Source organism: Eutrigla gurnardus (genome assembly GCF_963514095.1).
Source record: "Eutrigla gurnardus genome assembly, chromosome: 7".
NCBI classification, from domain to species: Eukaryota; Metazoa; Chordata; class Actinopteri; order Perciformes; family Triglidae; genus Eutrigla; species Eutrigla gurnardus.
This window is the reverse complement of record NC_139921.1, coordinates 28,369,524-28,395,829: the sequence shown is the minus strand read 5'-3', so window position 1 is coordinate 28,395,829 and position 26,306 is coordinate 28,369,524. Positions and strand designations below refer to the sequence as shown.

The 26,306-nt window shown below is 44.1% G+C and overlaps 2 protein-coding genes across 4 annotated transcripts in view; both read left to right on the top strand.

The window, feature by feature from the left end:
• eif2ak3 (eukaryotic translation initiation factor 2-alpha kinase 3) overlaps positions 1 to 13,524 on the top strand; it is a 29,896-nt gene extending 16,372 nt beyond the window's left edge. Inside the window, exons 3-18 of one of the 2 annotated variants that reach the window (XM_084014252.1) lie at positions 2,060 to 2,254; positions 2,343 to 2,473; positions 3,295 to 3,547; positions 3,633 to 3,801; positions 3,882 to 4,007; positions 4,291 to 4,413; positions 4,524 to 4,753; positions 5,325 to 5,437; positions 7,066 to 7,188; positions 7,783 to 7,932; positions 8,720 to 9,251; positions 9,681 to 9,854; positions 9,957 to 10,130; positions 10,214 to 10,315; positions 11,100 to 11,162; positions 11,833 to 13,524. In XM_084014252.1, the coding sequence (XP_083870378.1) occupies positions 2,060 to 2,254; positions 2,343 to 2,473; positions 3,295 to 3,547; positions 3,633 to 3,801; positions 3,882 to 4,007; positions 4,291 to 4,413; positions 4,524 to 4,753; positions 5,325 to 5,437; positions 7,066 to 7,188; positions 7,783 to 7,932; positions 8,720 to 9,251; positions 9,681 to 9,854; positions 9,957 to 10,130; positions 10,214 to 10,315; positions 11,100 to 11,162; positions 11,833 to 12,009 (2,835 nt within the window). In that variant the 3' untranslated portion in view covers positions 12,010 to 13,524. Of the gene's footprint in view, positions 1 to 2,059; positions 2,255 to 2,342; positions 2,474 to 3,294; positions 3,548 to 3,632; positions 3,802 to 3,881; positions 4,008 to 4,290; positions 4,438 to 4,523; positions 4,754 to 5,324; positions 5,438 to 7,065; positions 7,189 to 7,782; positions 7,933 to 8,719; positions 9,252 to 9,680; positions 9,855 to 9,956; positions 10,131 to 10,213; positions 10,316 to 11,099; positions 11,163 to 11,832 lie in introns of both variants that reach the window. The other variant, XM_084014251.1, reaches the window with a different exon arrangement.
• A 2,111-nt stretch (positions 13,525 to 15,635) lies between these two features.
• The window catches only part of atrn (attractin), a 114,183-nt gene continuing 103,512 nt past the window's right edge, over positions 15,636 to 26,306 (top strand). For both annotated transcript variants that reach the window (XM_084012567.1, XM_084012566.1), the window contains exons 1-2: positions 15,636 to 16,095; positions 25,983 to 26,066. In XM_084012567.1, coding sequence (XP_083868693.1) covers positions 15,851 to 16,095; positions 25,983 to 26,066 — 329 coding nt within the window. In that variant the 5' untranslated portion in view covers positions 15,636 to 15,850. The remainder of the gene's footprint in view (positions 16,096 to 25,982; positions 26,067 to 26,306) is intronic.

Here is a 26,306-nt window from a genome sequence, read left to right as displayed (position 1 = left end):
AATGACGAGGGCAGTAAAATACCCCCACGTCGGGGGTTAGACAATCAAGCAACTCTTGGTAAACAACAATTAAACACGTCTTTTATTTTTGATGATTGAAGTCGCTATGGAGACGGGAGATTAGTTGGCGTTCGAGGATGTGGGCGACATTTCTTTGTATTGCACTGTCTTCGTCCTTGATCTGATTAATTCACTTAAAGTCAAAATTGATTTTGCGCAAGTAGATTTTATGGTTTTGAATCGTTGTTCAAGTCAAACTTTATTTGTACAGCACATTTAAATAAAATAACTATATCGAAGTCTTTGGGAGAGGAAAATGCCAGTTTTGACATCAAATTTGAAGTCAACACCTTTAATCCGTGTCTTATTACATCTATGTGGCTTTGGACAACTTCTGATTGATTCACCTAGAGGTTTGTAGGGCATAGCGGTGGGTCAGTGGGTCCAGAGGTCAGTGGATCGGACCATGAGTGTGGGCGAGGAGGAGATGCTTAGATGGGAGGCAGCTTGAGAGACCTGATCCGGGGGAACTGGTCCTGGAACACTTTGCTGGATCAGAGACGACGGCTTAAGGCATCAGGCGCAGGATGACTCATCCACTGCTCTTGAGAAGTTCCCCATCCGCTGTAAACCTCTTTGCACCCCCCGCCCCCCCACAGCCATGCCAGCATGGTGTGATGTGATGGTCAGATTGTTAACCCCGCCTCCTTTCACTTGCTAAGTTTATCCTCATCTCCTCCCCCCCCCCCCCACACACACACACACACACACACACACACACACACACCACCTCCCTCTAAAAAGATGACATCACCTCTGCTCCAGGCTGTGTTTTCTAGTAAATCATCCCGCCACACATTTCTCCCACCTCCTGGCATTTTTCAAAATCCATCACAAAGCAGCAGTTTTCTGATGGGATGTCCAAAACGAGCTGATTTGACACCAGCGGCATCTGAATGACCATTTAGAAGGGAAATCACTAACTATATATATATATATATATATATATATATATATATATATATATATATATATATATATATATATATATATATACTGTATATATATATATAATATCTAAATAAAGCTGTTTTTTGAAGACAGTCTTTGTACAGTAACGACTCATCCTTGCCCCCCCCATGATGAGCTCAAACTATGGAGGTTAAAACAGGCTTAGGCTGAGGTTTTTACAATGATGTCATCCTTGCTGCCCCCCCTCCCCACCTGATAACACACACGCGTACAAGTGCACACTTTTCTAAAGATCCAGGTTAATTACTTGGGCTCTGGGTTGTGTAATGGTCCCACCAAGCCTGGTGGATTGAGTCCAAGTGTGCGGGGGCTAAAGCTGCTGCTGCTGCTGCGTGGGGGCGGATATGTGCCGGTCCAGTATTGTCTGTTGAGTGTTTTGTGTGTTTGAACGATTGTCTGTCTGAAAACACCATTTCCAATTGTAAAAGATTATTACAGGAGGTTTGTTGTGTGTGTGTTCAGAGGCATTGCATCAGACAGAAGTAACGCGTACAGAATCAATTATTTCCTCATGAAAAGTGATTTTTTTTATTTTTTTATTTTGCACAAATGTGACTCGGATCAAACTGGAATCTGGTATTGACCAGTCGAGGCACGGTATTACCTCCAGTGCAATCCTCGGCAGGCTGGTTAGCAAACATTGACATATTAATATACCTAGCAGCATGAACTCACGGAGCACAAGGTAACAAATCATCACGGGGCTAACAGGGCATGAACATAATGTGATATTAGTGAGGTTAAGCTACCTATGAGCTGCTGAGAGGGGAAGGAGTTAGTGTGGCTATAAGCTTGTCAAATAAACTCTCATAAGTCATCCCTCTAATTTGATGACTCCTTTTATGGAGCAGATGATTCCAGGTGGTTAAACTTTTCTCTTTTTTTTTTAGTTTAACTCCTTCCTGCACATGCCATGTGTTACGGAATAACTTCCCCCTAATAATTTCCCCCTTTCTTCTGTTGGGACGTGTGCTTTTACATCAACATCAGCTTGAATCAACACTTTCCCCCGTTGTTTTTCCTGCAGGTGTTTGGCAACAGGATGGTGATCCCTTCACTGGACGGTGCCTTGTTCCAGTGGAACCGGGACAGGGAGAGTATGGAGGCGGTGCCTTTCAGCGTGGAGTCCCTGTTGGATTCGTCTTACCGGATCGGCGAGGACACCGTCCTCGTCGGGGGCAAATCTCTGACGACCTATGGCCTGGGCGCCTACAGTGGCAAGGTCAGTGACATCATCTCACTTAAAGCTTGTAGCATAGTAATGACACGGCATAATAATAACGCTGTCTGTACTGTTTGTTTGGCCTCAGCTTCGGTACATCTGCTCTGCGGTGGGCTGCAGTCGCTGGGGGGAGGAGGAGATGGACACGGAAGACGTGCTCCTGCTGCAGAGGACTCAGAAGACGGTGCGAGCCATCAGGCCCCGATCGGGGATGGAGAAGTGAGTTTCTATTCAATCACTCGGTCAACCCGTCATTGTCGAGTCAATTTGAGTCCCGGGGCCGACTACTGTAGCTTTAGTGCTGTTCCAGAGAGGGTCACAGGCACTCTGATTGATTTTCTGTCAGTGGCTTTAAATGAAGTCTGTTAACCTTTCAGCCACTAGGTGCTAACATCAGTATTTCGTCTCTTACCTGCTGTCTTTACTGCGCTGACTTCATCATTTTAATAGAAAATATTTTATCTGATCTTTCTCATGTGTCACATTAATGTGATCACCGAACTAGACGTATCATAATCTAGTCTGTCTCTCTGCAGGCCCTCGTTAAATACATATTGTTTGTGTTTACATATTTAAAAATGCAGTGCAGTAATTAATGATGCACGTATTAAACGAAATGGTGATAAACAGTTAGCAAGTATGAGAAAAGCAAAGTGTGGACCTTTTGAGATGCACAAAACAATATGAGAGAAAATAACTGTTGTGTTTAATACTTCTCACTACTGTACTTAAATGTATTTTACATTGTGCCATATTTTTCAATAAAATATCTATTTAAAACAAAGCAGTTATCAATTACATGTCTTTAAGTTGACCCTTATAAGTCCACCAAAGAAAAAGGTTGACTGAAATTCGGCAACTTATTTTCAACCTTATTATTTTGAACACTTTCCTTATTATAGTAACACCAGTGATTGTCTGACCAATGACAGTCTGACAGAACACATATCACGTTCTGACCAACAGACCAGTGATTGTGATGATGGGTTAGAAAGTATGTTTTATATATATATATATATATTATTCACTCTCGACACCAGGTGGAACTTCAGTGTTGGAAACTTTGAGCTGAAGCTGCTTCCGGAGACGCAGTCCGGCATGAACTTTCTGGAGGGAGAGTTCGCCAACGGCGACGCCTGGAGGGAGAGTCAGCGGGTCATCGCCGACGAGCCCAATGAGAGGGCGCGGACGGAGAACCAGAATCTGGACCTCGTCATCAAAGTGTCTGTTCCTGACTGGAAAGTCATGGCCTTCAGTACCAAGCCTGAGGGACAGCTGGTCTGGGAACGCCAGGTGAACATTGATCAGTGATTTAGTGGCATCTCCACTGAGCACATTACAGTTTATTTACTTGAATTTTCCACTCATTCCCATGTAGTTCTGCACACCCATCGCTTCGGCCTGGCTGGTGGGCGGCGGTAAAGTCACACCGATCGCCCTCTTTGACGACAACGCCTACAGCAACCAGTCGGAAACCGACGAGGAGGAGGAAGATGACGATTCCCAAGGGAAGGCCAGAGGAGCTGAGGAGTCCAGTGTTTACCTTGGTAAGATCACACACTCATCCTCCACGCTCATTAATGTTTAGTTTCAGTTTTACTAAATGCATACCTCCTTTGTTTTCCAGGGATGTTCCAGGGGCAGCTCTACCTCCAGTCCTCAGTGAGGATCAGTGAGAAGTTCCCTTCCAAAGCTATCGGATCAGTCAAGGACATAATTCCCCTCCCCACAGTCAAGTGGAAGCCCCTCGTCCGTAAGTCTACGCCTCCTTTTAGTCGTTAGGTGCAGCGTCTGATCACCTGAGCTTCATTAGCACCGCCTTCAAACACAAAGCAATACGGGATCTTGTTTTTCCAAGCCATATTTCAAATTAATTACAAGCCTTATGGGCGTGTTTCCCTGTTGCTCGGAGCTTTTGTCTTCATTCCCGTTAATGCATCGCTATCTCGCGAATGTTATTCCGACTCTTTTTGATTTCCCTGCCCCTCCCTTCCCGCTGAGATCAAACAACTCATTCATCTTCATCCTTGGCACAGATTCCCCGTCTCGGACACCAGCCCTGGTCGGCTCCGATGAATTTGACAAGTGTCTGAATAACGACAAGTTCTCCCATGATGAGTACAGCAACGGAGCCCTGTCCATCCTACAGTATCCATATGGTGAGAGCCCTGATGCTGGACACGGTAAACTCCTGGACATGCATAGGCAGCTACTGTAAGAGTGTAGAGGGGAGAAACAGAACTAAACGTCTGCCTTTCCTTCTCCGCAGACAACGGCTACTACTTCCCCTACAGCAAGCGTTACCGGGAGAAACGCAACAGCGCCGTCAGCCTGATAAAGGGAAACGGGGCGGGAGGCGAGAGTCGCAGGAGGAAGGACCCGGTGCTGCTGTTGCCTTGGTGGAAGGAAATCCTCGGCACCATCGTCTTCTGCATCGCCACCACCACCTACATCGTCAGGAAGTTCTTCCACCCTCCTGCGCCGGTGGCCTACGTCAGGGTAAGACCACAGACCAGGACCACACTCACATTATAAAGTTAATGTTGGACCAGTGTGCCGTATAAAAAAAATGGCCATGATGATCGTGATTCCCTCAAATTTTAACTGAACTAACCTTATTGTCACATCCATGTCCATGAATACGATCCACTGTATGTATGACAGTGTATTAAACAAAAACAATATCATAATTAAAGAGTCTGATTATATTCTGAGAAACAAGAACACAAAGTGCAGTTTGATGTTTTTTTCTGCAAATATATTTATAATCTCTATTTTTTTGTCATAAATGCACAACTTTATTCTCTATTATTAACCTACACTGACCCTAATATGCTGTCATAAGATATAAAGAGGTGATTATTCTTCACACAACTTCTTTTAACTTCATTGCATGTTTTTTTTTATAGGAAGGTTTTGTCACAGAAGCGGTTCAATACACTTTCTTAACTGTGTCATATTTTACCTGCTGCTGGAAAACCACAATACCCAGCATGCCACAGGAATGAACTCAATTTAAAAATTTACATTTTCCTATGCATCTCCGTTGTCCTCCTTCTGTCCCTCAAAGCAACGGAAAGAGTCGGAGACGCAGTGCCAGACAGACTGCAAGTATGACCTTGAGGTTGTGGAATCCAAAGAGCCGGTTGCCATGGAGACCCGTTCCAGCGAATACGTGTCCAGGTACATCATCGTTAACGCACTGTGACATGCTTGTGAATGATTTTGTCATGACTCAGGCAGAACTTGAACCAAACACTACGACTCTGCCGGGAATCGTTATCATCACACACACACACACACACACACACACACACACACACACACACACACACACACACACAAAAGTTACAGCGCAAGTCTCACTCTCTCAAGGTGTAGCTACAGATTCGGCACTGTTACCATGGTGACCACTGGTCTTCCAGCCTGCCTTGATAGGACAAGGCGGAGATGGGAGATACGAGTCGTAGGAGTGCATGATTGGATAACTCAGCTGTTTTCCCTCAAATGAAAATGACCTTGCCGCCCCCCCCCCCCCCCCCCCCCCCCCCCAACCAAACCCCCCCCACCAGCAGCATCTGCCACAGGGTCGGTGTCACTTTACATCACTGTCAGCACATGCTCAGAAGTTTTTTATTTTTATTTTTTTTGTTATTTTGGACATCCCGAATATGATCTGCGACCATAATTTATGGGCCGTCACTGACCTCCTGTCAGCTAATCGATGCAGTTTGCATGTTTACATTGTTAGGCTGATTAATGTGGCTCCCATCTCCCCCAAACGCTGGCAAGAATCTGATTAAACTGCCTTTTTTTTCTCCCTGCTGTCATTCTCTCCGTTTGATCCACCCCAAAATGACACAACACACACACACACACACACACACACACACACACACACACACACACACACACACACACACCCTCCCCTTCCCACTCAAAGCTGCTGCTGCGATGCATGCAAATCGCAGAAGAAGTTCCTCTAAATAAAACTGGTGGCAGCAGCTGAGGCAGGCATGAGTCAGGATCATTAAGGGTTGGTGGTGGGGGAGAGATCAGGAATCAAGGCCTGATCACATGTGCCCACACATTTCCTAATAAGACAGCCGTCGATCCCCCAGAGAGGCCTGAGAAGGGATGCTTTGCCGGGGTGTACCAGCTCCCAATATAACACACACATGCCTTTTCTTTCTAATCACATTTAATTGGAAATGTAATCGAGATGGACGAGGATCACTCCACTGAACAGGAGATCTATATACACGTGTAGGAAATCAGAGGAAAAGTATGAATAAAAAGCAATAAACCACACACTGCAGTGCATTACACTGGATTAGTAAATTGACCTCTAGGTTACAGTAACAGTTAAGGGCCCCATGCAAACATATTGATCCAGCTCGTCACGTCAACCTCTTTATAGGCAGCCAATTGAGCGATTGTTTTTATGGAGGTGAATGCTTTTCCTCCAGTCTCATTCAACGCTAAGAGTCCTGAAGTTCGGCAACTGAGCCCAAAATAGGAGTCCAGTATGTCAAGAATCCCCTGATGCTTATCGGTCTTAGATGCTGGAGGGTTCTGTTTGGCAACGTGAGTTTAAATGGCCTGGATTTTTATTTCCCAGAATGGGACCTTGTGACAGCAAAGCACAACTTTGGTTTAGATTCATGATACAAGCCCCCAGTAATCACTTGTCCCCACTTAATAAGCCTCCTTGACCCCAGTAATTGATCTCAGGTCTTTGAACTCGTCCCACACACCTTCTCTTCCACTTTTTTTTTTGCAAAATGACAACCAAAGCGTCTTCTCCCCAGATACCTGACCGACTTTGAGCCGGTGCAGTGCCTCGGCCGCGGGGGCTTCGGGGTCGTGTTTGAAGCCCGCAACCAAGTGGACGACTGCAACTACGCCATCAAAAGGATCCGTCTGCCCAACAGGTAGCGCCCCTCGCTGGTCACACCGCAGACTTCCTCCTGTATGCCTGTCTTTCTTTGAAGCTGTCAGACCGAGTTATGTAAGCTGCAAACTACTAGTGTTTTCAGAAACTCTGTTTTCAATACTTTGTTTCTGTACTTCAGTAGAATTTTCAGGTATCTGTATTTTAGTTTTATTCCCTTTATTTTAAAACAAATATCTGTACTTTCTACTCCTAACATTTTGAAAACGGGCTCGTTACTTGTGTTTTAATGCATTTGAGGGGAATTCTTTTTTTCATTTTTTTTCTTATTTATATGACAAGAGACTCCGTTAGCCTTATTAAAAAAAAACAGGTAGTAGAAATGTCCTTCATGTAGATACATTTTCTTTATACTTTGACTCCACTTTAACTTAAAAAAGTTGAATCAGTATTTATAAGTACTTTACTTGAGTATAGCATGTCTGTACTTTTGAGAGGAATAACAGTGTTGTTGGCTTGTAACACTATGTGTGTGAAGGCTTTTCTTTTTTGCCGTTTACATCAGAATTCATATGATAGTGGTGGTACTTCTGAATGTGAATGAAAGCCTAACGCTCACTTTTGCGTCGTACAGGGAGCTGGCCCGTGAGAAGGTGATGCGAGAGGTGAAGGCCCTGGCCAAGCTGGAGCATCCGGGGATTATCCGCTACTTCAACGCCTGGCAGGAGAGCCCCCCCGAGGGCTGGCAGGAGGAGATGGACCAGAGGTGGCTGAAAGACGCCAGGTCAGTCAGGGCTTCTAAGCCTGTGATCCTGTACGGATCAGCGGGTCAAACATGAGCCAGGGACACTGCTGGGGGGGGGTGGTGTTAATGTAAAGAAATGTAATCCTCCCCCTCAGGGGAAATTATGGCTTTTCTGACGTTTATTACTCAATAATCACTCGGCTCACTTCACTGGTTGATTAAAGCGACGGTAATGGATGAAAAATGCATATTTACTCAAGCGTGTAAGCAGCTGTTAACTTAAATGGATGGTTTGGATGTTCTGAGGTTATATGAGGTACTCACTAGAGGAGATCACAGTCAGCAAAGCGGTGCACTGCTGTGGACGGGGGCGGCAGCAAAAAGGCTATATTAAGAGTATTTTCATTTCGCTGTCAGACCGTCGTATCCGACGGGGGAACTGAAGACGTTCTATATCTCTGATCTCTTCAAAGCCACCAGACTTAATTAAAAAAACAAAACAATAGTAATTTTATCTGACAGAACACGGAAGATGCTGATCTAACTTTATTTGTGTTGTTTTGTCACTTTGGAGATCCGAAACGAACTCTTTAAAACACACAATAACAGACAAATAACCGATGGAGGCAGAAACTCCCGCGTTCAGAGAGGTAAAATGAATGTTTTTGTCGTGTCTGGTGGCTTTAAAGAGAGCAAACACAACTGAGAATATTCTAAATATATTCCCATTAGCACATCTGTCTAGAATTATTAGTTGTAATATTGCTAATATCGTAATTATTTGATTGTAAGGCTGTCGTAAACAACCCTCCTCTCTCTCTTTCAGTACCACCGACTGGCCAATGAGCTTCCTCGACCACATGGAGGCGCTGTCGGTCAAAGTTCCAGTGTCCAGCTCGGTGTCCCCGGTGTCGGGGCCCGGAGGGGACAACCTGGAGGCCTCCGTGGACTCGCGGGCCCTGCTCTCCAGCAGCGCCGGCGGCGACGACGGCGACCTGTCCTTCCACCCGCTGATGGGCCACGACAGCCTGATGTCGGAGCGGGACAGCCAGGCCGACCCCGACACCCCCAACTCCTTCGAGCTGTGCCCGCCGCGCGGCCCCAGCGACTGCACCTCCTCCTCCTTCGACATCGTGTTCGAGGACTCGGGCTGCGACCGGGACGCCGACGCCGACTCGGACTCGGCCTCCAGCGCCGCCGGCCGAAGCACGACGACGGAGAGGAACAGCTCGTCTTCATCGCTCACCAGACAGCAGGAGTCCGTCCCGCCCGCCTCCTCCTCTCCCCCCCGGCCCACCTCCCTCACCCTGGCTCTCCCCACAAGTCCTCTGACCCAGCGGGTGCAGCCTTCGCCCAAGGTCAGTCCGCTGGAATGAACTGTTAAAGAAACATATTTTGGGGTCATGACTGGCGAACGCCTTATTGAAATCATCTTCTTCTTCTTCATCGTCTTCTTCTTCTTGTTATTATCTATGTCTGGAGGGCAAAATGAGGTGCTTGGGGTACTTAAAAAATTGATCTGTCCAGTTTATATTAGTTTTGAGTTACAGGTACAAGATTCTTAGCTCTTTTTTTATCAAAATTTCAACTTGCTTTAGTCTAATTTAGCAAATAATAACAACATTCAATATTAATTAACAAAGCAACATCTACAGTACTACAAAACAATCAGCAGATGTTAGCCTTCATTATATTTTTGAATGATTTCCTTTTTCTTTCCTCTGAAATGAGATATGAGTGTGGTCATGTGAGTGGTACGTACTGAAAGCTCCGTGTCCGGCCTCCAGGTCTATCTGTACATCCAGATGCAGCTCTGTCGGAAGGAGAACCTGAAGGACTGGATGGCTCAGCGCTGCCTGCCGGAGCAGAGGGAGCACAACCAGTGTCTGGACATCTTCCTCCAGATCGCAGAGGCCGTCGACTTTCTGCACAGCAAGGGGCTCATGCACAGGGACCTCAAGGTGAACACACACACACACATACACACAGTCTACTGTCCTATAGCATCCACCGGTTCATGCATTAGTGATGCCCTCTGACCCCGTCGCCCCTCGCTCCTCCAGCCCTCCAACATCTTCTTCACTATGGACGACGTGGTGAAGGTGGGAGACTTCGGCCTGGTGACGGCGATGGACCAGGAGGAGGACGAGGACGAGCCCAGCGCCCTGACGCCCGCCCCCCTCCTGACCCGGCACACGGGCCAGGTGGGCACCAAGCTCTACATGAGCCCAGAACAGGTGAGCAGCATGTTCAGAAACAGAACAATGAAGGTGAAATGAAACTTCACATCTCACATTCCCATCTTTTTCTGCCCCGGCAGCTCTCTGGAAACTCGTACTCTCACAAAGTGGACATTTACTCTCTGGGTCTGATCCTGTTTGAGCTGCTGTATCCCTTCAGGACCCAGATGGAGAGAGTGAGGGTGAGTCAGCAAACGCACATTATCACGTCTTAATTTTTCATTTTCTCTCTCTCCCTCCGTTCATTCAGTTCTCCCAAAGGCTCGTAGAATACAGCAATAAATCACCCGTTAACTCTGCTTTTATAACCGCCGAGCACTTTATAGTTATAGTCAATCTGGAATGTCTGGGTTTCTATTTTCTCCTAGAATACGCGGTTATTTGGAGAAGCAAATAAAAAAAAAAAAAATAATCAAAGGCAGCAATAAGAGATTAATTAAAAAAAAAAAATGTGTTTTTAGAATCCATTTACGTTGTAAAAATTGAGAAGCAATTAAAACGTTAAAAATAATTTCCAAAACTCACAGGTCACCACTTGTGTAAAGGTAGTTTAAATTCTATCATCCCATAGAAACCCCACTGTGCTGTTTGTTAAAGCTGGGGGGGGAGAGAGAGGAGAGAGAGAGAGAGAGAGAGAGAGAGAGAGGAGAGAGAGAGAGAGAGAGAGAGAGAGAGAGACTTCCTAATGAGGCGTTTATCTCTCTGTCTGTTCTTTTTAGTCACTTAATTATTCTGTTTTTGTCTGAAACTGGAATAACATAATCACTATTGTCATTCCAGTGATCTGTCTGTGTGTGTGTGTGTGTGTGTGTGTGTGTGTGTGTGTGTGTGTGTGTGTGTGTGTGTGTGTGTGTGTGTGTGTGTGTGTGTGTGTGTGTGTGTGAGACCGCGGTGTCTTTGTCTCCCTAACAAAGGGCCTGATTAGTCAGGCGCTCCACTCACAGGTGTTTACATCCTCTCTTCCAGACGCTGACGGAGGTGAGAGCGCTGGGCTTCCCAGAGGTTTTCTCCAAAAACAACGTTCAGGAGGTGAGTGGCCGTCTGCTGCCACCTAGTGGCTGTAAACACGAACTGCACCTAAATCAAGAAAAGCAAACGTCCGGCCTAGTGTTGCTGTGAGAGTTCCTATTCATTGTGTAATCTGTAACCTGTCCACACCAACATCATCCACTGATGGATTATTTTCAAATCAACAGGATATAAAGATAAATATGCACATTTGTTTATATTACACACTCAAATCCCGGAATTAATGTGTTGAAATAATCTATAAAATATGTTCCTTACTACGACACAAGGTGCTGGTCTTGGTGCGTTGTTGGTCACATGATCGTGTTTACCTGTTTACTTTGTAACGAGATTAACATAATCCCATAGCATAATCTGTGATTCTCCAACACTGGAAATCCCCTCGTCCTGTTATCCCATCATCCCACTAGTGATGCACTGTTCTATTTCAAGGTCTGCTGTACTGTGTGTGTGTGTGTGTGTGTGTGTGTGTGTGTGTGTGTGTGTGTGTGTGTGTTAATATGTAGTATTATGAGTTGTGTATGTTTAAATTCCAATTTCGACTGGTTTACTTGTGTTAGATGAGCTTTAAGTGAAGCAAATCAGTTGCACTGATGGACGTAGCGTGACGCTGTTCTTTGTTTTTCCTGTGTGTGTGTGTGTGTGTGTGTGTGTGTTTGTGTGTGTGTAGCTGAGTATGGTGCGCAGCATGCTGTCGTGGAGCCCCAGCGAGCGTCCCGAGGCGGCCGAGATCACGGGGACTCCCCTCTTCCAGGAGCTGGAGCTGCCTTGCCGGGTGGCCGTGAGGCAGCGCTCCCGCACCTACAGCGCCTCGTCCATGGGCCGGCCCTCACGCCAGACTACCTGAAAGTCACATGACGCAATATGTAACCCCCACCCCACAATCCCAATTTCCCTTCCACCCCCCAGGAGAAACCACCTCAGATCTTAAAAGTACGACAAATGTGCAGGAATTTATCTACAAACTAGACAAAGTCCTGCACTGTCGCACTCCTCGGCAGAAACACACCATGTTCCCACTTTTAGTCACACTTACATGTGAAAGTCTATTTTAAAAGCAACGATTGCGACCAGACTCGGCAAATGTGGGTTTATTTCAAAACGGTTCAACAATTCTCAGCAGAAACACTCGAAAAAACCAACAGATTTCTTTGTCTTCACCAAGGTGGCGTCGCTCCTTCGCTCTGACGCGACAAACTCGACGGATAAGATAAAGAACTCTCTTTAACGTTTGATCTCTGAAACGCCGGTCTGGTCACGAACGCGCTGCTTGCTCCCGACGTTGAGCCAGTGTTCCCTCACCCACGCTGCACCCTCAGGTACCAGAAACCAAGAGGACACTCCAAAGGGGCCTTTGACTGCTTGATCATCCTATCTACTCGTGACCCGATCGCTGGTAACGAACACTAACGGTGTTCTCACACCCAATATGCCTGATTTGGGAGACCAAAAAAAGAAGACCATCTTTTTTTCCTACTTTTTTTTAAACGAGAGATGGTGATGTATTGCGAAGAGAAGAGTTTATGAAACCAGATCATCCGATATGATTTGCCTTTAGACCCCCATCTGAATGAATGCCGAGCCTCCTGGCTCCTGTCTTTTTTGCATGTAAACCTGATCGCTAAGTGAAGGGGGGGGTCTTTAAAGCCAGTACTTGGACGCAGTTTTTCCTGTGTACATTTAACTAAATGACTTCTCGAGGTGCTCAATCAGTTTTTTTTCCAACACCTCCTCTTTGCTCTGTGTACATAATTGAAGGGAAAAATCTGTTTATATCTTTTTTTTTTTCTTTGTTGATTCAGAAGATCAATCGTGTACATACTGTAAGGCGCCATTTACTTTGTAAATGGCTTTTTTTCATGAGGCAACTGTAAGATAGTGTGATATACTTGTGGGGGGGGGGGAACGAAGAGGAGACGATCTCTGCCATTTAAAAGGATAGCTGAATGTTACGGCGGCGGTTACTTTCTCCATAGCCTCGTCGGAAATGATTATTCTCAGTGTTTGTCTTCACATGAGCGGGGGGAACCAAGCGGGGACGGGGTTTTTATGCCTCGAAGTCGGTTTTAAGTGAACTTTTCTGTAGCTTATAACCTCACAGTTGTTGGAAATGTGCAGGAAACCCCGTCCAGCTGGTGTTTCCCCGGTGAAGAGCGACAAATACTGAGTTCTGCAGTCCCCTTAATAGCATTTAGTCAAGAAAATGATACTGTTTTATCCCCCTAACCAACGTTTACTGGAGGGAGGGGGACCCTGGACCTGATCAGTCATGTGATCCGCATAAGCATTGTACATAAAGAAGTGCTGGGAGGGTCACATGACCGGTTTGTAACTTCACTAACACAAATTGTAACGTGCTTTTGATGATTGTACTTTTCTAAGGATCGCTCTCTTGTTTTGTCTTTGTTTTTTTTAAAAGGCACAGTTTTGTTTTGTTTTGTTGTGATTAATCTGCAGGGTTTTTTTTTTTTTTATTACTGTAAAGTCTGTTTGATACGGGAAGTCAAACTGATGATCGTTCAACCATCAGCCCACTGAAGAGGAGTCGTCATGGAGTCGACATGGAAGTGGAAACCGGGAAAGTAGACAGCTTTTTTGTTTTTTGTAATATTAATGTTTTGGTATTTCAAAGGACCTCAATAATGGATCCGGGTTAAATCCCTCTCCCCTCCAAAATTAGCAGGAAGGATTTTTTGGAACCTTTTTATTGTCCGTTTTATAGAAGTCCTGGGTGAATCGTGATTTAAAGACTTGTTAACAACAGGAAAGACTTTCACAAAACCTAAATCACCTACAGTAGGAAACTTAAGACATGGAATGGCATTTTTTGACAATAGTGTATTATCAGAGGTTCTGGAGATTTTCTTTTCACTGAAACCAAGAAAATGTGATTTCATACTGTAGTTCTTTCCATGCTTTGTTGGATTCTGGTTTATCCTCCCGTCACTCCTGCCGTCCAGGTAGCTTTTTTCCCCCTGAGGACGGTGTGATTGAAAAGTCAACCTCCGATGCCTCCGTCTGGACATGTAGTTGCCTGTTTTTTGTGCACAGACCCTGTTCTCTTGTCCCCCGTTGAAATTGTAAATATGTTTATTTGCTTTATTTATGTTTTTGATGCCGTGATCAATCCTTTTTTGGGTTGGTGTTATTATGAATGCGCTTCATGCGATTGGAGCGCGTTGGAATATGATGACTTCTTACAAGTCTAAATTTAATAAACCGTTCTATACCAGTTGTGCAGTTTGGTGTGCCGTCTGTGGGTCGATGTCCGATTCTGACATTTGTCACCTGACTATCAGGCAGGCAAACAACATACCAAAGTAAGGACAGAAATTGCTGGATGAGACCATGTAATAGGCTATATTTATATTCATGTAAGTAGTGTTTATCCAGGGCAAAGAAATGGTCAATTAAAACATCTGAAACATGAAATTAAGATGACATTAAGAGGACACCTAAAGATTATTATTATACTATTGATTCCAATGGTATAATAAAGACTCATAAAAGATTGGAAAGTAATATTTTTTTGAGATTACAAACTTTTACTACAAAAACACACACATTTTAACCCTATAATGTAGAAAACCCACCCATGTGAAATACAGTATTTAATATTATTATACGTATACTTATTATGTTAAATGGGTTATTACTATAGTGTATATTACAGACGTGTTTTAAGTAATTCTGGCTCATTAGAAACCAAAATAATATCCTTTTAGCATCACAGGCGAGTGCTAAAACAGTCTAGAATGATAAACACACTACAGGTAAGAGGTAAACATTTGCATTTTTGATTTTAGTGGGTGTACTGTCCCTTTAAGTTGCTCACTTGTCATTTTCACTGACGACGACCCTGATCAAATGTGGTTGAAAGCCCTGGAAGAGAGAAAAAAAGCTAGTAAGTGGGCTTTGATTAATGAATATTTAGTCAAACTACCAATTCACAAGTCAATATTAAACTTTTTATTTTTTATTTTATTTTATTTTTTACAATTATATATGGTAGTTGTTATTCTTTCTTGTACTCTTCATTTACAATGTTATTTTCATGTTAAACTTTAATGCTACACGGTTATATTCAATACTCCTACTTCCGGTGTTACACAGATATGTGTCCTGCCAAAGCAGTGTAGCGCAAATGCTAGTAAAATGATCGTTTTTATTTGTATTTTTTAAATATAAAAAAGGTCTACAGGAAGTAGCTAGCCATTGAACTGAGCTTAGAACATGAACACAAAACCCCGGTGTCATGTTTCATTTTAACAGAATGACGATGAAAGAGACAGTTTAGAAGAAAATATATTTGCACAAGAAGCTAACAAGCTAGCTTGTTAAAAAAAGGGGCGTGGTTTATGCTCACTGTTTTCAAAATAAAAGTTTAAAGTCCTGCGCGCTTCGTCTCCCACCTCCCGCCCCCTGCCGGTTGCGCATTTCCGCTTTCAAAACGTCACTTCCGGATGTCAATATGCGGCTTGGTGCGGCGCTGGGAAACGGAACCACTGGGAAGATGTAAACCAAGTAACCAGCGAAGACGAGCCTCAACGAAGACGCGAGTACCGTACCTGGAGTCCGAGACCCGGAACCGCTGGGGGGCCAACCTCGCCGAGTCGCTACACACCCGAAGCGGCGGAGCCTTTCTCTTTCTTTTTTTTTTTAAAAAGCAGCCATCTTTTTGTGAGAGAATGTACGGGGCGACGCGGCGGGCCTGCTCGGGCCCCTCCGTCCGGGGCCGGAGCCTGCTGATGCTGACGACCGCGCTCCTGCTCTCGCTCGCCGGGCTGCTGTCCGCGCTGCCCGGCGTCACCGAGGCGACGAAGGAGTGCGACAAGCCCTGCATGAACGGCCAGTGCAACGCCGCCACCGGCAACTGTGTGTGCTTCCCCGGCTGGGTCGGGGACCAATGCCAGCACTGCGGAGGGAGATTCAGGTACGCCGAACACACACACACACACACACACCGGCAGAATAAAATGATGCTTTTCATCACTTTACATGTGACGCGCATGCAGGTGTTGTTTGTGCAAAACCATGTTTGCAGGTTCAGATCTGTGCACACCTGAGGCACCTTAAGACCCCGTCTACTACTACTACTACTACTACTACTGCTACTACTACTACTATTTCTACTAGCAGTATTACTACTACTCTCCTGGTTCAAATGCATTCGTTCTGTTAAATGCTATTGATGATAATGCATATGTGGCCCAACATTATTGATCCTCAGTGGCGTTAATCTCCATTAGTTTAATCAAGTCATTCAGTCTCCCAAAAGGTGTTGCATTGCCACCAAAACCAGCTATTATCACCTCATTTTACTTTTTTCTGCTGGTGACTACAATTAATGATGTTTTTTCCAGATAAGATAAGATAAGATAAGATAGTCCCACAGTGGAGGAATTTACATGGTTACAGCAGCAAATAACAATAGCAAATAAAATACAATAATAGTAGAATATGCACACAGTATAAAACTAATTAAAGACAGCTAAAAACAGTTCAAAAAGGTTAAGTGACAGTAGAATACCAATACATGTCTTTGTTGAATGTTTTAGTGATTAAAAAAATCAATAAAAAGTGACGTTTTTCATGCAATTTCAAAGCTCTGATTTGCTTGTTTTGTCAGCCTTTAAACCCAAAATGGCTCGGTTTATAAATAATCACATAAAACGAGAGAGAGGCTGCAAAATCCCTAGGTTTTTTTTTTTTTTTAAAGCAGCAAGCGGGGAATGCAAAAATACTTAACTGATGAAATTATTTCTCCCATCAGTCCACTAATTGATTAATCATTCAGGCTTTAATCCGCTTTCATGCAGACCCTTTTTTATTTATTTGTTTAATTCTTACCTCAGCCAGGTGTTTATTTCCTATCAGCTGACTGGAGGAGATCACCTGATCCCTCTGGGTTGTGTTTGTGAGGACGATGGCTGTCTGGGGATCTCAGCAGAGAGAGTGTAGATCAGGAGGTGTTTTCATCAAGGCTGCATGGAGTTTTTCTTTTTGAAATCCAGCATCAGCGTTGTGTTTGACGTGTTCAGATCAGCGTTATTCAGCAGCAGCAGGGAAGCATGGGAGATATGCATGCGCACATAGTGAAAGCACGCTGTAGGTCGACCTGGTGGAAACGTCTGAGAGGCGGGAGGGAAAGTGATGGAACCGATAATGGATTCTCCCTCTCGCGGTAGTGGCTTCCTGTGCAGGACATCGCACAGGAAGTGATGCGTGAGGGCGATCGCAGCATGAGATTTTTGAAAGTTGCCAAAACGTTGATAAATAACACAGCAATAAATCGTTGCTGCACATCTTGTTAAAGCATCCCTTTGTGTTCATATTGCGGATGATAATGGGGGGTGCCACAATGATGACACAAACGAGCATTTAATAAGAATATGAATTCCTTGTTTGTGTTAAATTAGAGCTCAATTGGGAATGTTTTACCTCTGCTTCCCTTCTCTCATTGGCTGTTAAGCTGATCCAGTATTGTGATGATGTAGCAGGTCTGGGCAGCTGAAACGTGTCCATCAGGGTGTGCCCTATTGCCTCGGTAATGATTTTTGTTTTGGAGGGTGGGGGGTGCATTGGCAGTGAGGGGGGGATCCAGAGCAGTGGTTTGTTTTTTTAATATTCTCTGTCATGCTGTCTCAGCTTATTGCCCTGCCTGCCAGGTCGTTAAAGCAGAGTTCTGCATCCTCCTGAAGCGGGTCGGGGGAAAGGGAGGCTACGTCGACCGTGTGCACATTAACACGGCTGATTGCTGATATCTGAGCAGGTTTAAATGGAGTCTGAATGGTCTGCTGAGCTTTCTAAATGGGCTCTCTGGATGAAACGGCTCGTTCGTGGTTAAAAAAACCAGCAGCAGCAGCAGCCTGTTGCACTTTAGGTATTAATTGACACGGTCCATCACTGTGGTGGAAATCACCACCGGACACCAGCTGCTGCTGCTGCTGCATCCCGGTGGAAACCTCCACACTGGACAACCTGGAGTCACATTCTCTCATTTTGATTCAAATGTCAAAATTGTGCTCACTGTGTGTGTGTGTGTGTGTGTGTGTGTGTGTGTGTGTGTGTGTGTGTGTGTGTGTGTGTGTGTGTGTGTGTGTGTGTGTGTGTGTGTGTGTGTGTGTGTGTGTGTGAGAATTATTTTATATGGTCGGCTTCATGAACGTCATCTAAAGATGGAGAGGAAATGCCGGGGAAATATGGAATTTGTTTAATCGAATGTATTTTGAAATGTGTTTTTGTTTGTTGAAATTATCAGTATAAGAGAGAGAGTTGTATATAATCAATATTTGCTGAAGGCACAATCTGTTCTATTGAAATATTCCGGTGCTGCAGGCCTACACGTCAGATTCTTCAGACTTTAAAAAAACTTTGTTCAGTTAAGATTTCTGCAAAAAGGCCCTGGGTTCCCCCTGGTACAGTTGGTCCTGGGTTCCCCCTGGTACAGTTGGTCCTGGGTTCCTCCTGGTACAGTTGTTCCTGGGTTCTTCCTGGTACAGTTGGTCCTGGGTTCCTCCTGGTAAAGTTGGTCCTGGGTTCCTCCTGGTAAAGTGGGTCCTGGGTTCCTCCTGGTAAAGTGGGTCCTGGGTTCCTCCTGGTACAGTTGTTCCTGGGTTCTTCCTGGTACAGTTGGTCCTGGGTTCCTCCTGGTAAAGTTGGTCCTGGGTTCCTCCTGGTAAAGTTGGTCCTGGGTTCCTCCTGGTAAAGTGGGTCCTGGGTTCCTCCTGGTACAGTTGTTCCTGGGTTCTTCCTGGTACAGTTGGTCCTGGGTTCCTCCTGGTAAAGTTGGTCCTGGGTTCCTCCTGGTAAAGTTGGTCCTGGGTTCCTCCTGGTAAAGTGGGTCCTGGGTTCCCCCTGGTACAGTTGTTCCTGGGTTCCCCCTGGTACAGTGGGTCCTGGGTTCCCCCTGGTACAGTTGTTCCTGGGTTCCTCCTGGTACAGTGGGTCCTTGGTTCCCCCTGGTACAGTTGTTCCTGGGTTCCCCCTGGTACAGTGGGTCCTGGGTTCCTCCTGGTACAGTGGGTCCTGGGTTCCTCCTGGTACAGTGGTCCCTGGGTTCCCCCTGGTACAGTTGGTCCTGGGTTCCTCCTGGTACAGTGGGTCCTGGGTTCCCCCTGGTACAGTTGTTCCTGGGTTCCTCCTGGTAGAGTGGGTCCTGGGTTCCCCCTGGTACAGTTGTTCCTGGGTTCCCCCTGGTACAGTGGGTCCTGGGTTCCTCCTGGTACAGTTGATCATGGGTTCCTCCTGGTAAAGTGGGTCCTGGGTTCCTCCTGGTACAGTGGGTCCTGGGTTCCTCCTGGTAAAGTGGGTCCTGGGTTCCCCCTGGTACAGTTGTTCCTGGGTTCCCCCTGGTACAGTGGGTCCTGGGTTCCCCCTGGTACAGTTGATCCTGGGTTCCTCCTGGTACAGTGGGTCCTGGGTCCCCCTGGTACAGTGGGTCCTGGGTTCCTCCTGGTACAGTTGATCCTGGGTTCCTCCTGGTAAAGTGGGTCCTGGGTTCCCCCTGGTACAGTTGTTCCTGGGTTCCTCCTGGTACAGTGGGTCCTGGGTTCCTCATGGTACAGTTGATCCTGGGTTCCCCCTGGTTACAGTGGGTCCTGGGTTCCCCCTGGTACAGTTGTTCCTGGGTTCTTCCTGGTAAAGTGGGTCCTGGGTTCCTCCTGGTAAAGTGGGTCCTGGGTTCCCCCTGGTACAGTGTGTCCTGGGTTCCTCCTGGTAAAGTGGGTCCTGGGTTCCCCCTGGTACAGTTGTTCCTGGGTTCCCCCTGGTACAGTGGGTCCTGGGTTCCTCCTGGTACAGTGGGTCCTGGGTTCCTCCTGGTACAGTGGGTCCTGGGTTCCTCCTGGTACAGTGGTCCCTGGGTTCCTCCTGGTACAGTGGGTCCTGGGTTCCTCCTGGTACAGTGGTCCTGGGTTCCCCCTGGTACAGTGGGTCCTGGGTTCCTCCTGTATTTGACGGCTTGAGCGCAGCATCATCACTTATTATTAATATCGTTAATAAAAGGAATCGTATCCGGATGCCGGATCTTGGAATCAGGACCTGGTGTTGTTTCGTTAGCGCGGTCATTGGGGGGCCGGGGGGGTCCAGGGGGGCCGGCCTCTGGTCCGAGAGGCCTTGTTTAGCATACAGACAATGCTGCCATAGAAGGCGGGCTGAATGCTGGATGAGCAGCCTTCTGTGGATGAGGGTCCTGCCAAGATGGAGTCTGGGCTCGCCATGTGGCCAAAATCAACATGAGGGGGGGATCTGAGGATATGATGAGCTTGTGATTCTGTGTAGCAGAGTGTGATTTTCTCCCACTTTATTAACTATATCAGGGATGCAACAATATGTAGGATTTGCTGCCATGGTAGAAAAGTATGTGTGTGTGTATATATATATATATATATATATATACATGTGTGTGTGTGTGTATTTTTATTCACATTTTTATTGAAATAGAATTTGGAGTATATTATACAACACAACAAATATACATCATTTTATTTTTATAAAAAAAAAATGAAATAAAAATGAAAAAAATATAATAAAAAAATATAAGAATAAAAAAAAAATATATATATATATTTTTAAACGTGTTTACCCGTTATATATGCAGGGTGAGGTTTTAATTATTTAATTCCTGTTTCTGTCGAATCAGAATTTGAACTTCACAAACTTCTAAAAGAAGAACTCCTAAAAGAAAATGATAAAAATTGCATTTGTGTTTGTGGTCAAAGCTTCTGGGTCTTTTCCCACGTGTCTCTCCTCCGGTGGGGATTCCCGGTCGCCATGAGTGTTGTGGCTGAATGTTGATGAATGTTGATGAATGTTGATGAATGTTGCCCCGAGGCTGATCAGATTATTCTGGCTACAAGGACCGGCTTCATGCTTCTCAGCCACCAAACACACACTTCTGTAATCTCTCTTATGATTTGATTAGGATGGCATGAGGAGCTTCTGATGACTTCTAATTTGTTTTTGAGTAGGAATGAAGTCCCTCAATGTGCTGCTCATCTTTAACTCCATGTCGACGATGATGCTATAAATGTGTCATGTGACCTGCTGTCATCTTGAGCTTCTGCTTTTTTTTTTAATTAGCCAAGAAAACCCAAACTGTTTACATCCACGTTCACATATTTCCTTATGCTTCTCAATCTGTTGCCACCGGCAACCGTCAATCAGCCTGAAGAACAGCGACAAACGGACAGTAATAAAAAAACGATATTGGCCTTAGAGTGAGTTCAAATCAGGTTCTCTACTTCTCTATTTTATTTTTTATTACATGATACTTCCTGTGTATAACCAGGCTCTATTTTTCCATTCTCTTCTTCTCTATTTGTAAAATAGAGCCTGATTTTTAAAATTACAGGAAGCATCATAATAAAAAAAAAAAAAAAACTGTTGTCAAATAAGCAATAAAATATATTTTCAAATATATGTAGTGCTTTTTTATGCAGGGGGACTTTATCATTACCTTATTTAAGATTCTTTAATTATTTTAATTATCACAAAAAACACCCGACAATATTCTTTTCTTAACAAAATGTAAAGTGATACCAGTATGTTTAAGAGGTTTTTTATTTTTGTTTTTTATTACACTTTCCATTCTTCTCAATTAGCTGTTTTTAAATGTACATTTGTATCCCAGGCATCACAGACTCACTAATATACATTTATACATACATACAGAAGCGAGCAAGGACTCATTATTACATTCAGTTTTAAGCATATTTTGATGATCATCAGGATACTATCATTAATCGCCATTATTTTGAAAAGTCAAAAGTCATCCCATAAGTTTGCATCAAGTCGATATGATGCTGAAAATCAAATCAGAGTTGAGTTTGTTCCTCTGCGGTGAATCAGATGGTTTTAAGGATTTATTACAGAACATCAAAAACACTCCAACGTGAAACTAATTCAAACACAAACACCCTCGGTGCTGTGAAAGCTGCACGGTAACGTGGACAAACAGCCACTTACCTAACGTATGAAATATTGATTACACAATATAACTGGCTTGTAGCTGAATGAGCATGTTTCTGGGCACTTTTTATATGCCGTGTACCTTTTTGATATTAAAGTGAGATTAATTTTGCTAACGTGCAAAAAACATGTTAAATAATATGTAAAATGATATCCGCCGCTTGGTTGGGATGTAAAATAATAAAAGGGTAATGTCTCCCCCCAGGACATCCGCCCTACTGATTTAAAACGTCACATCAGCAGCTTTTCTGCGTCCGCTCAGACGATCAGAGGGGGAAATCTTTTTGCCTCCGTGGTATTTACTCTCTGTCTGCCCCCCCCGGTCTGTGACTGTCATCACCTTTTGAATGAGAAAAATCATGTTTGCACACTTTCTTTTTGTCCATCTGCAGACCTCTCGGCTCCGTTTGCATGAGAGTGAGATCCGCTTGTATTGATGAGCGTCTGATAACAACAGGAAGTCCCGGCACCTGCCGGCCTTTATCTTTTATCTCACATTTGTTGACGTTTTCGAGGAACCTCACATGTTTTCTACAAACAGAGTTTTTAAAGACGGGGCCTGTCTGAACAATAATGCATGCAAAAACAAGTATTAGTTATATAAATATGCTTTAAATGATTAAAATTTGCATTAATACAGGAAATCAGTCAAGAGATCATAGTCGGGTTTGGAAATAATTGCAGACTTTTAGTTAAAATGAACCTATTCTGCTCTTTTTCTGGTGCATTCTTGCATTTCAGGTTCCTACGAACATGTTTACATGCTTTTTTTAATTTAGCGCTATTTTTCCCATCATGCTGTGCAGCAGCCTCTCTCTGGTGTTTGACTTCCTGCCCCTCCCTCCCAAAAAAACCCCAGCCTCCTCTGATTAATCAGAGGATAACATTTTATTTTAGCCTCTTAGGACATTTAACTTCTCTCTTATTAGCTTTGTTTGAGGGCGGGGCGAACTAGCAGCTGGGCAGACGTTATGCTAATTTTTTACTTGATGACATCACCACTTTACGGAAGTAAAGGCAATGCTTCAATCCTTTATGCTTTGATACCATGGAGACCGTTTATATCAATATATGACCCACATAAGGGGAAGGGAAGAAGCAGAAAACCACAACATGTCCTCTTTAATGGACGCTGGTTTCTTGTGGTTCCTATTTTTCTCCCAAATATATTTCAGGCACAGCTCGCTGACCTTAAAGTGCCCTTTATGTTCCTGTTTAAACCCTTTTTTATTCTCCTCCAAAATGTGGCCCCGATTGATTTAATGTGAATTGGTTCTCAATATAATTCAGCCGGTAAGGGCTTCTTTTTTTTACTGCCTTGTGGTTGGAAATGGTTATAATACGATCATATCTGCCGGGGCAACAGGTGCAAAGGCAATTCCATTTACCTCCATTGCATTGGGGTTGGCAGCAAAAGTGTCTGGTGGGGATTTAAACTATAGATTAGTATGAGTGAGATCAAAAAAATAGTTTTCTGTCCGTCCCCATTGGTTGTTGGTGTAGCAGTAAATACTTTGTCTTAGGTTCCACATGTGGGATTTGAGTGAACTGGCCCTTTAATTCTCCATGTTACTCCAGGTGCATGTGAAATATTTGACAGATATTTTATATTATATTGTGACATGATATCTTCATGGTGTGTGTGTTGGTGTGTGTTGGTGTGGTGGGTTCAGGGGACGTAGGAACCTCCAGTCCTCTGAGGGAGCTCTGTTTGTCTGCTCTCCGGGAGAGTCGGGCGTCCCTGCAGGCATCGGCTGTATTAGCACAGACTCTCTGTAATTACAGCGTTTGTGTGCTCGGCGGCGGCTAACCGCTGAGAGACCTGTCACAGGCAGCGAAAAACAAACAGTGAGTCAGCAATAATCGGCAACGCCTCGCGTGTGGCTGTCAGTGTTCGACTGGCATCAATTATTTCTCTCTTTTTAATTTGAGTCCCAAGTAAAGTCGTCGTTAAAGTTAACGACACCCCCTCTTGGCCTTGGACCTTGAGCCCCCCCCCCTCAGTCCACACAGCAACTCAATAACAAGACAAACACATTGTGTTGCCTGGATGCAAAACTTTTCTTATGCAATACAATAATAAACAGGGATCTTACCACAGAGTGCTAGGGCCAGACATAAGGGGAAGATTCTTTATTTTGCATTTTATAATAATAATAATAAAGACCAAATGTCAGGAATAAAGTTGAAATACAATATCGAGAATGAAGTTGAAAAACAATGTCTGTCATCTTGGAGGGTTTGAAGAAGGTTGATCCATTCTCGACTTTATTCTCCAAATTGTATTTCATTTTTAATCTCGACATTTTGACTTTAATCTCGACATTTCGACTATATCTCGACATTCCGACTTTAATCTCGACATTTCTACTATATCTCGACATTACGACTTTAATCTCGACATTTCTACTATATCTCGACATTTTGACTTTAATCTCGACATTACGACTTTAATCTCGACATTTCTACTATATCTCGACATTTTGACTTTAATCTCGACATTACGACTTTAATCTCGACATTTCTACTATATCTCGACATTTTGACTTTAATCTCGACAACTCTACTATATCTCGACATTTCAACTTTTATCTCGACATTTCTACTATATCTCGACATTTCAACTTTAATCTCGACATTTTGACTTTAATCTCGACATTTTGACTTTAATCTCGACATTTCTACTATATCTCGACATTCCGACTTTAATCTCGACATTTTGACTTTAATCTCGACATTTCTACTATATCTCGACATTCCGACTTTAATCTTGACATTTTTTCCTGGCCCTAAATCTCTTCCGTAGGGATCTCCTCATAAAGTTCCAATAATAATATCATCACTTCTGTGTTTTTTATGAAAAAGTAGCGTAGCGTAGCGTAGCGTCAGAAGGTGTTAAAGCTCTGATCTCAGACATTAACCAGTCTGCAGGTGGTGGTGGTGTGGAGGTCTTCACCCGGAGGCCTCCATCAGTAATGATACGATCTCTGGCTGCGTTTAAGTTCCCCTGTGTAATTCTGTGCTGCTCTCCTGTGTCATCACACGTTGCTGTACTATTAGGACCGCTTGTTTTTGTCTCCAATAATAATTTTCTCCATGAGGTTTAATCATTCTCAGGTCCTTATTGGCTGCTTGCTCAACCACCGAGCTGCATGAGAGGAAAAAAAAGTGGCAGGAGTTTGTGTTTACTTTGCTCTCTCTGCTCAGCTGACTCTTGTGTAACAACGTTGTGTGTAATCATTTATGTGTCACCTCTGAAATATTCTCAGAAACGTACACCCAGAACCCAAATATCTTGTAAGACACGTTTTTTTCTGCAAACATCCTTTTATATGAAAAACAATCAAACATCACACGGTTTCCCTGCATAAATAAAGATTAAAGACATTTTAAATGTTTTTTTGTATGCTATATTTTTTTAAATAAGGCTCTTTTTTGTCCTTTTGTACCACAAGAGAATTTCATGTCATGCTTATCCCGACCAAAATAATTGTATTTCAAATAATATCATAGGGTCTCCTGCATGAATGCAAAAATATTTTGGTATCCTGTATTTTTTAAATCAGGCTCTATTTTTTACATCTCTACAATCATAGCGACATATTCAGCTTTTTAAAGTCACGCGTGAAGATATTTAGGATTATCCCGAAATTCACCACGATCAATTTATTGTTGAGTTTTTACGGTAATCTGCGATAAAATCCTGTATCGTCCCGCCTCTAGTTCCTTTAGTCAAACATGACGTCACTTCTCCCTGTGATGTTTGCTGTGTCGGTCTTTGCTTCGCCTGAGAATAAAAACATCTGCTTTAACCTCCTATGTCTTTTCTCTGCTCTTCGTTTCCTTCAGGTTGACGGGGCCCTCGGGTCAGCTGACCGACGGTCCAGGAAACTACAAGTACAAGACCAAGTGCACCTGGCTGATCGAGGGACAGTAAGTAGATCCAACAGAAACACCAAGGCTGCCCTTTAAGAGTTTAAGATCTGTCTAGAAGTAGTACAAACAAAGTGGCATTCTGTGTTGGACTATAATGAAGGATTTTGTCCAGAACATAAATACAAGTAATATATGATTTGCTGCTTATGAGGTTGCCAGGACACCAGGTGAAACTGATACTCCGTTATTGATTTCATCCATTAAATTGGCTTCTGTCATTAAGATGAAAGGGCGGTT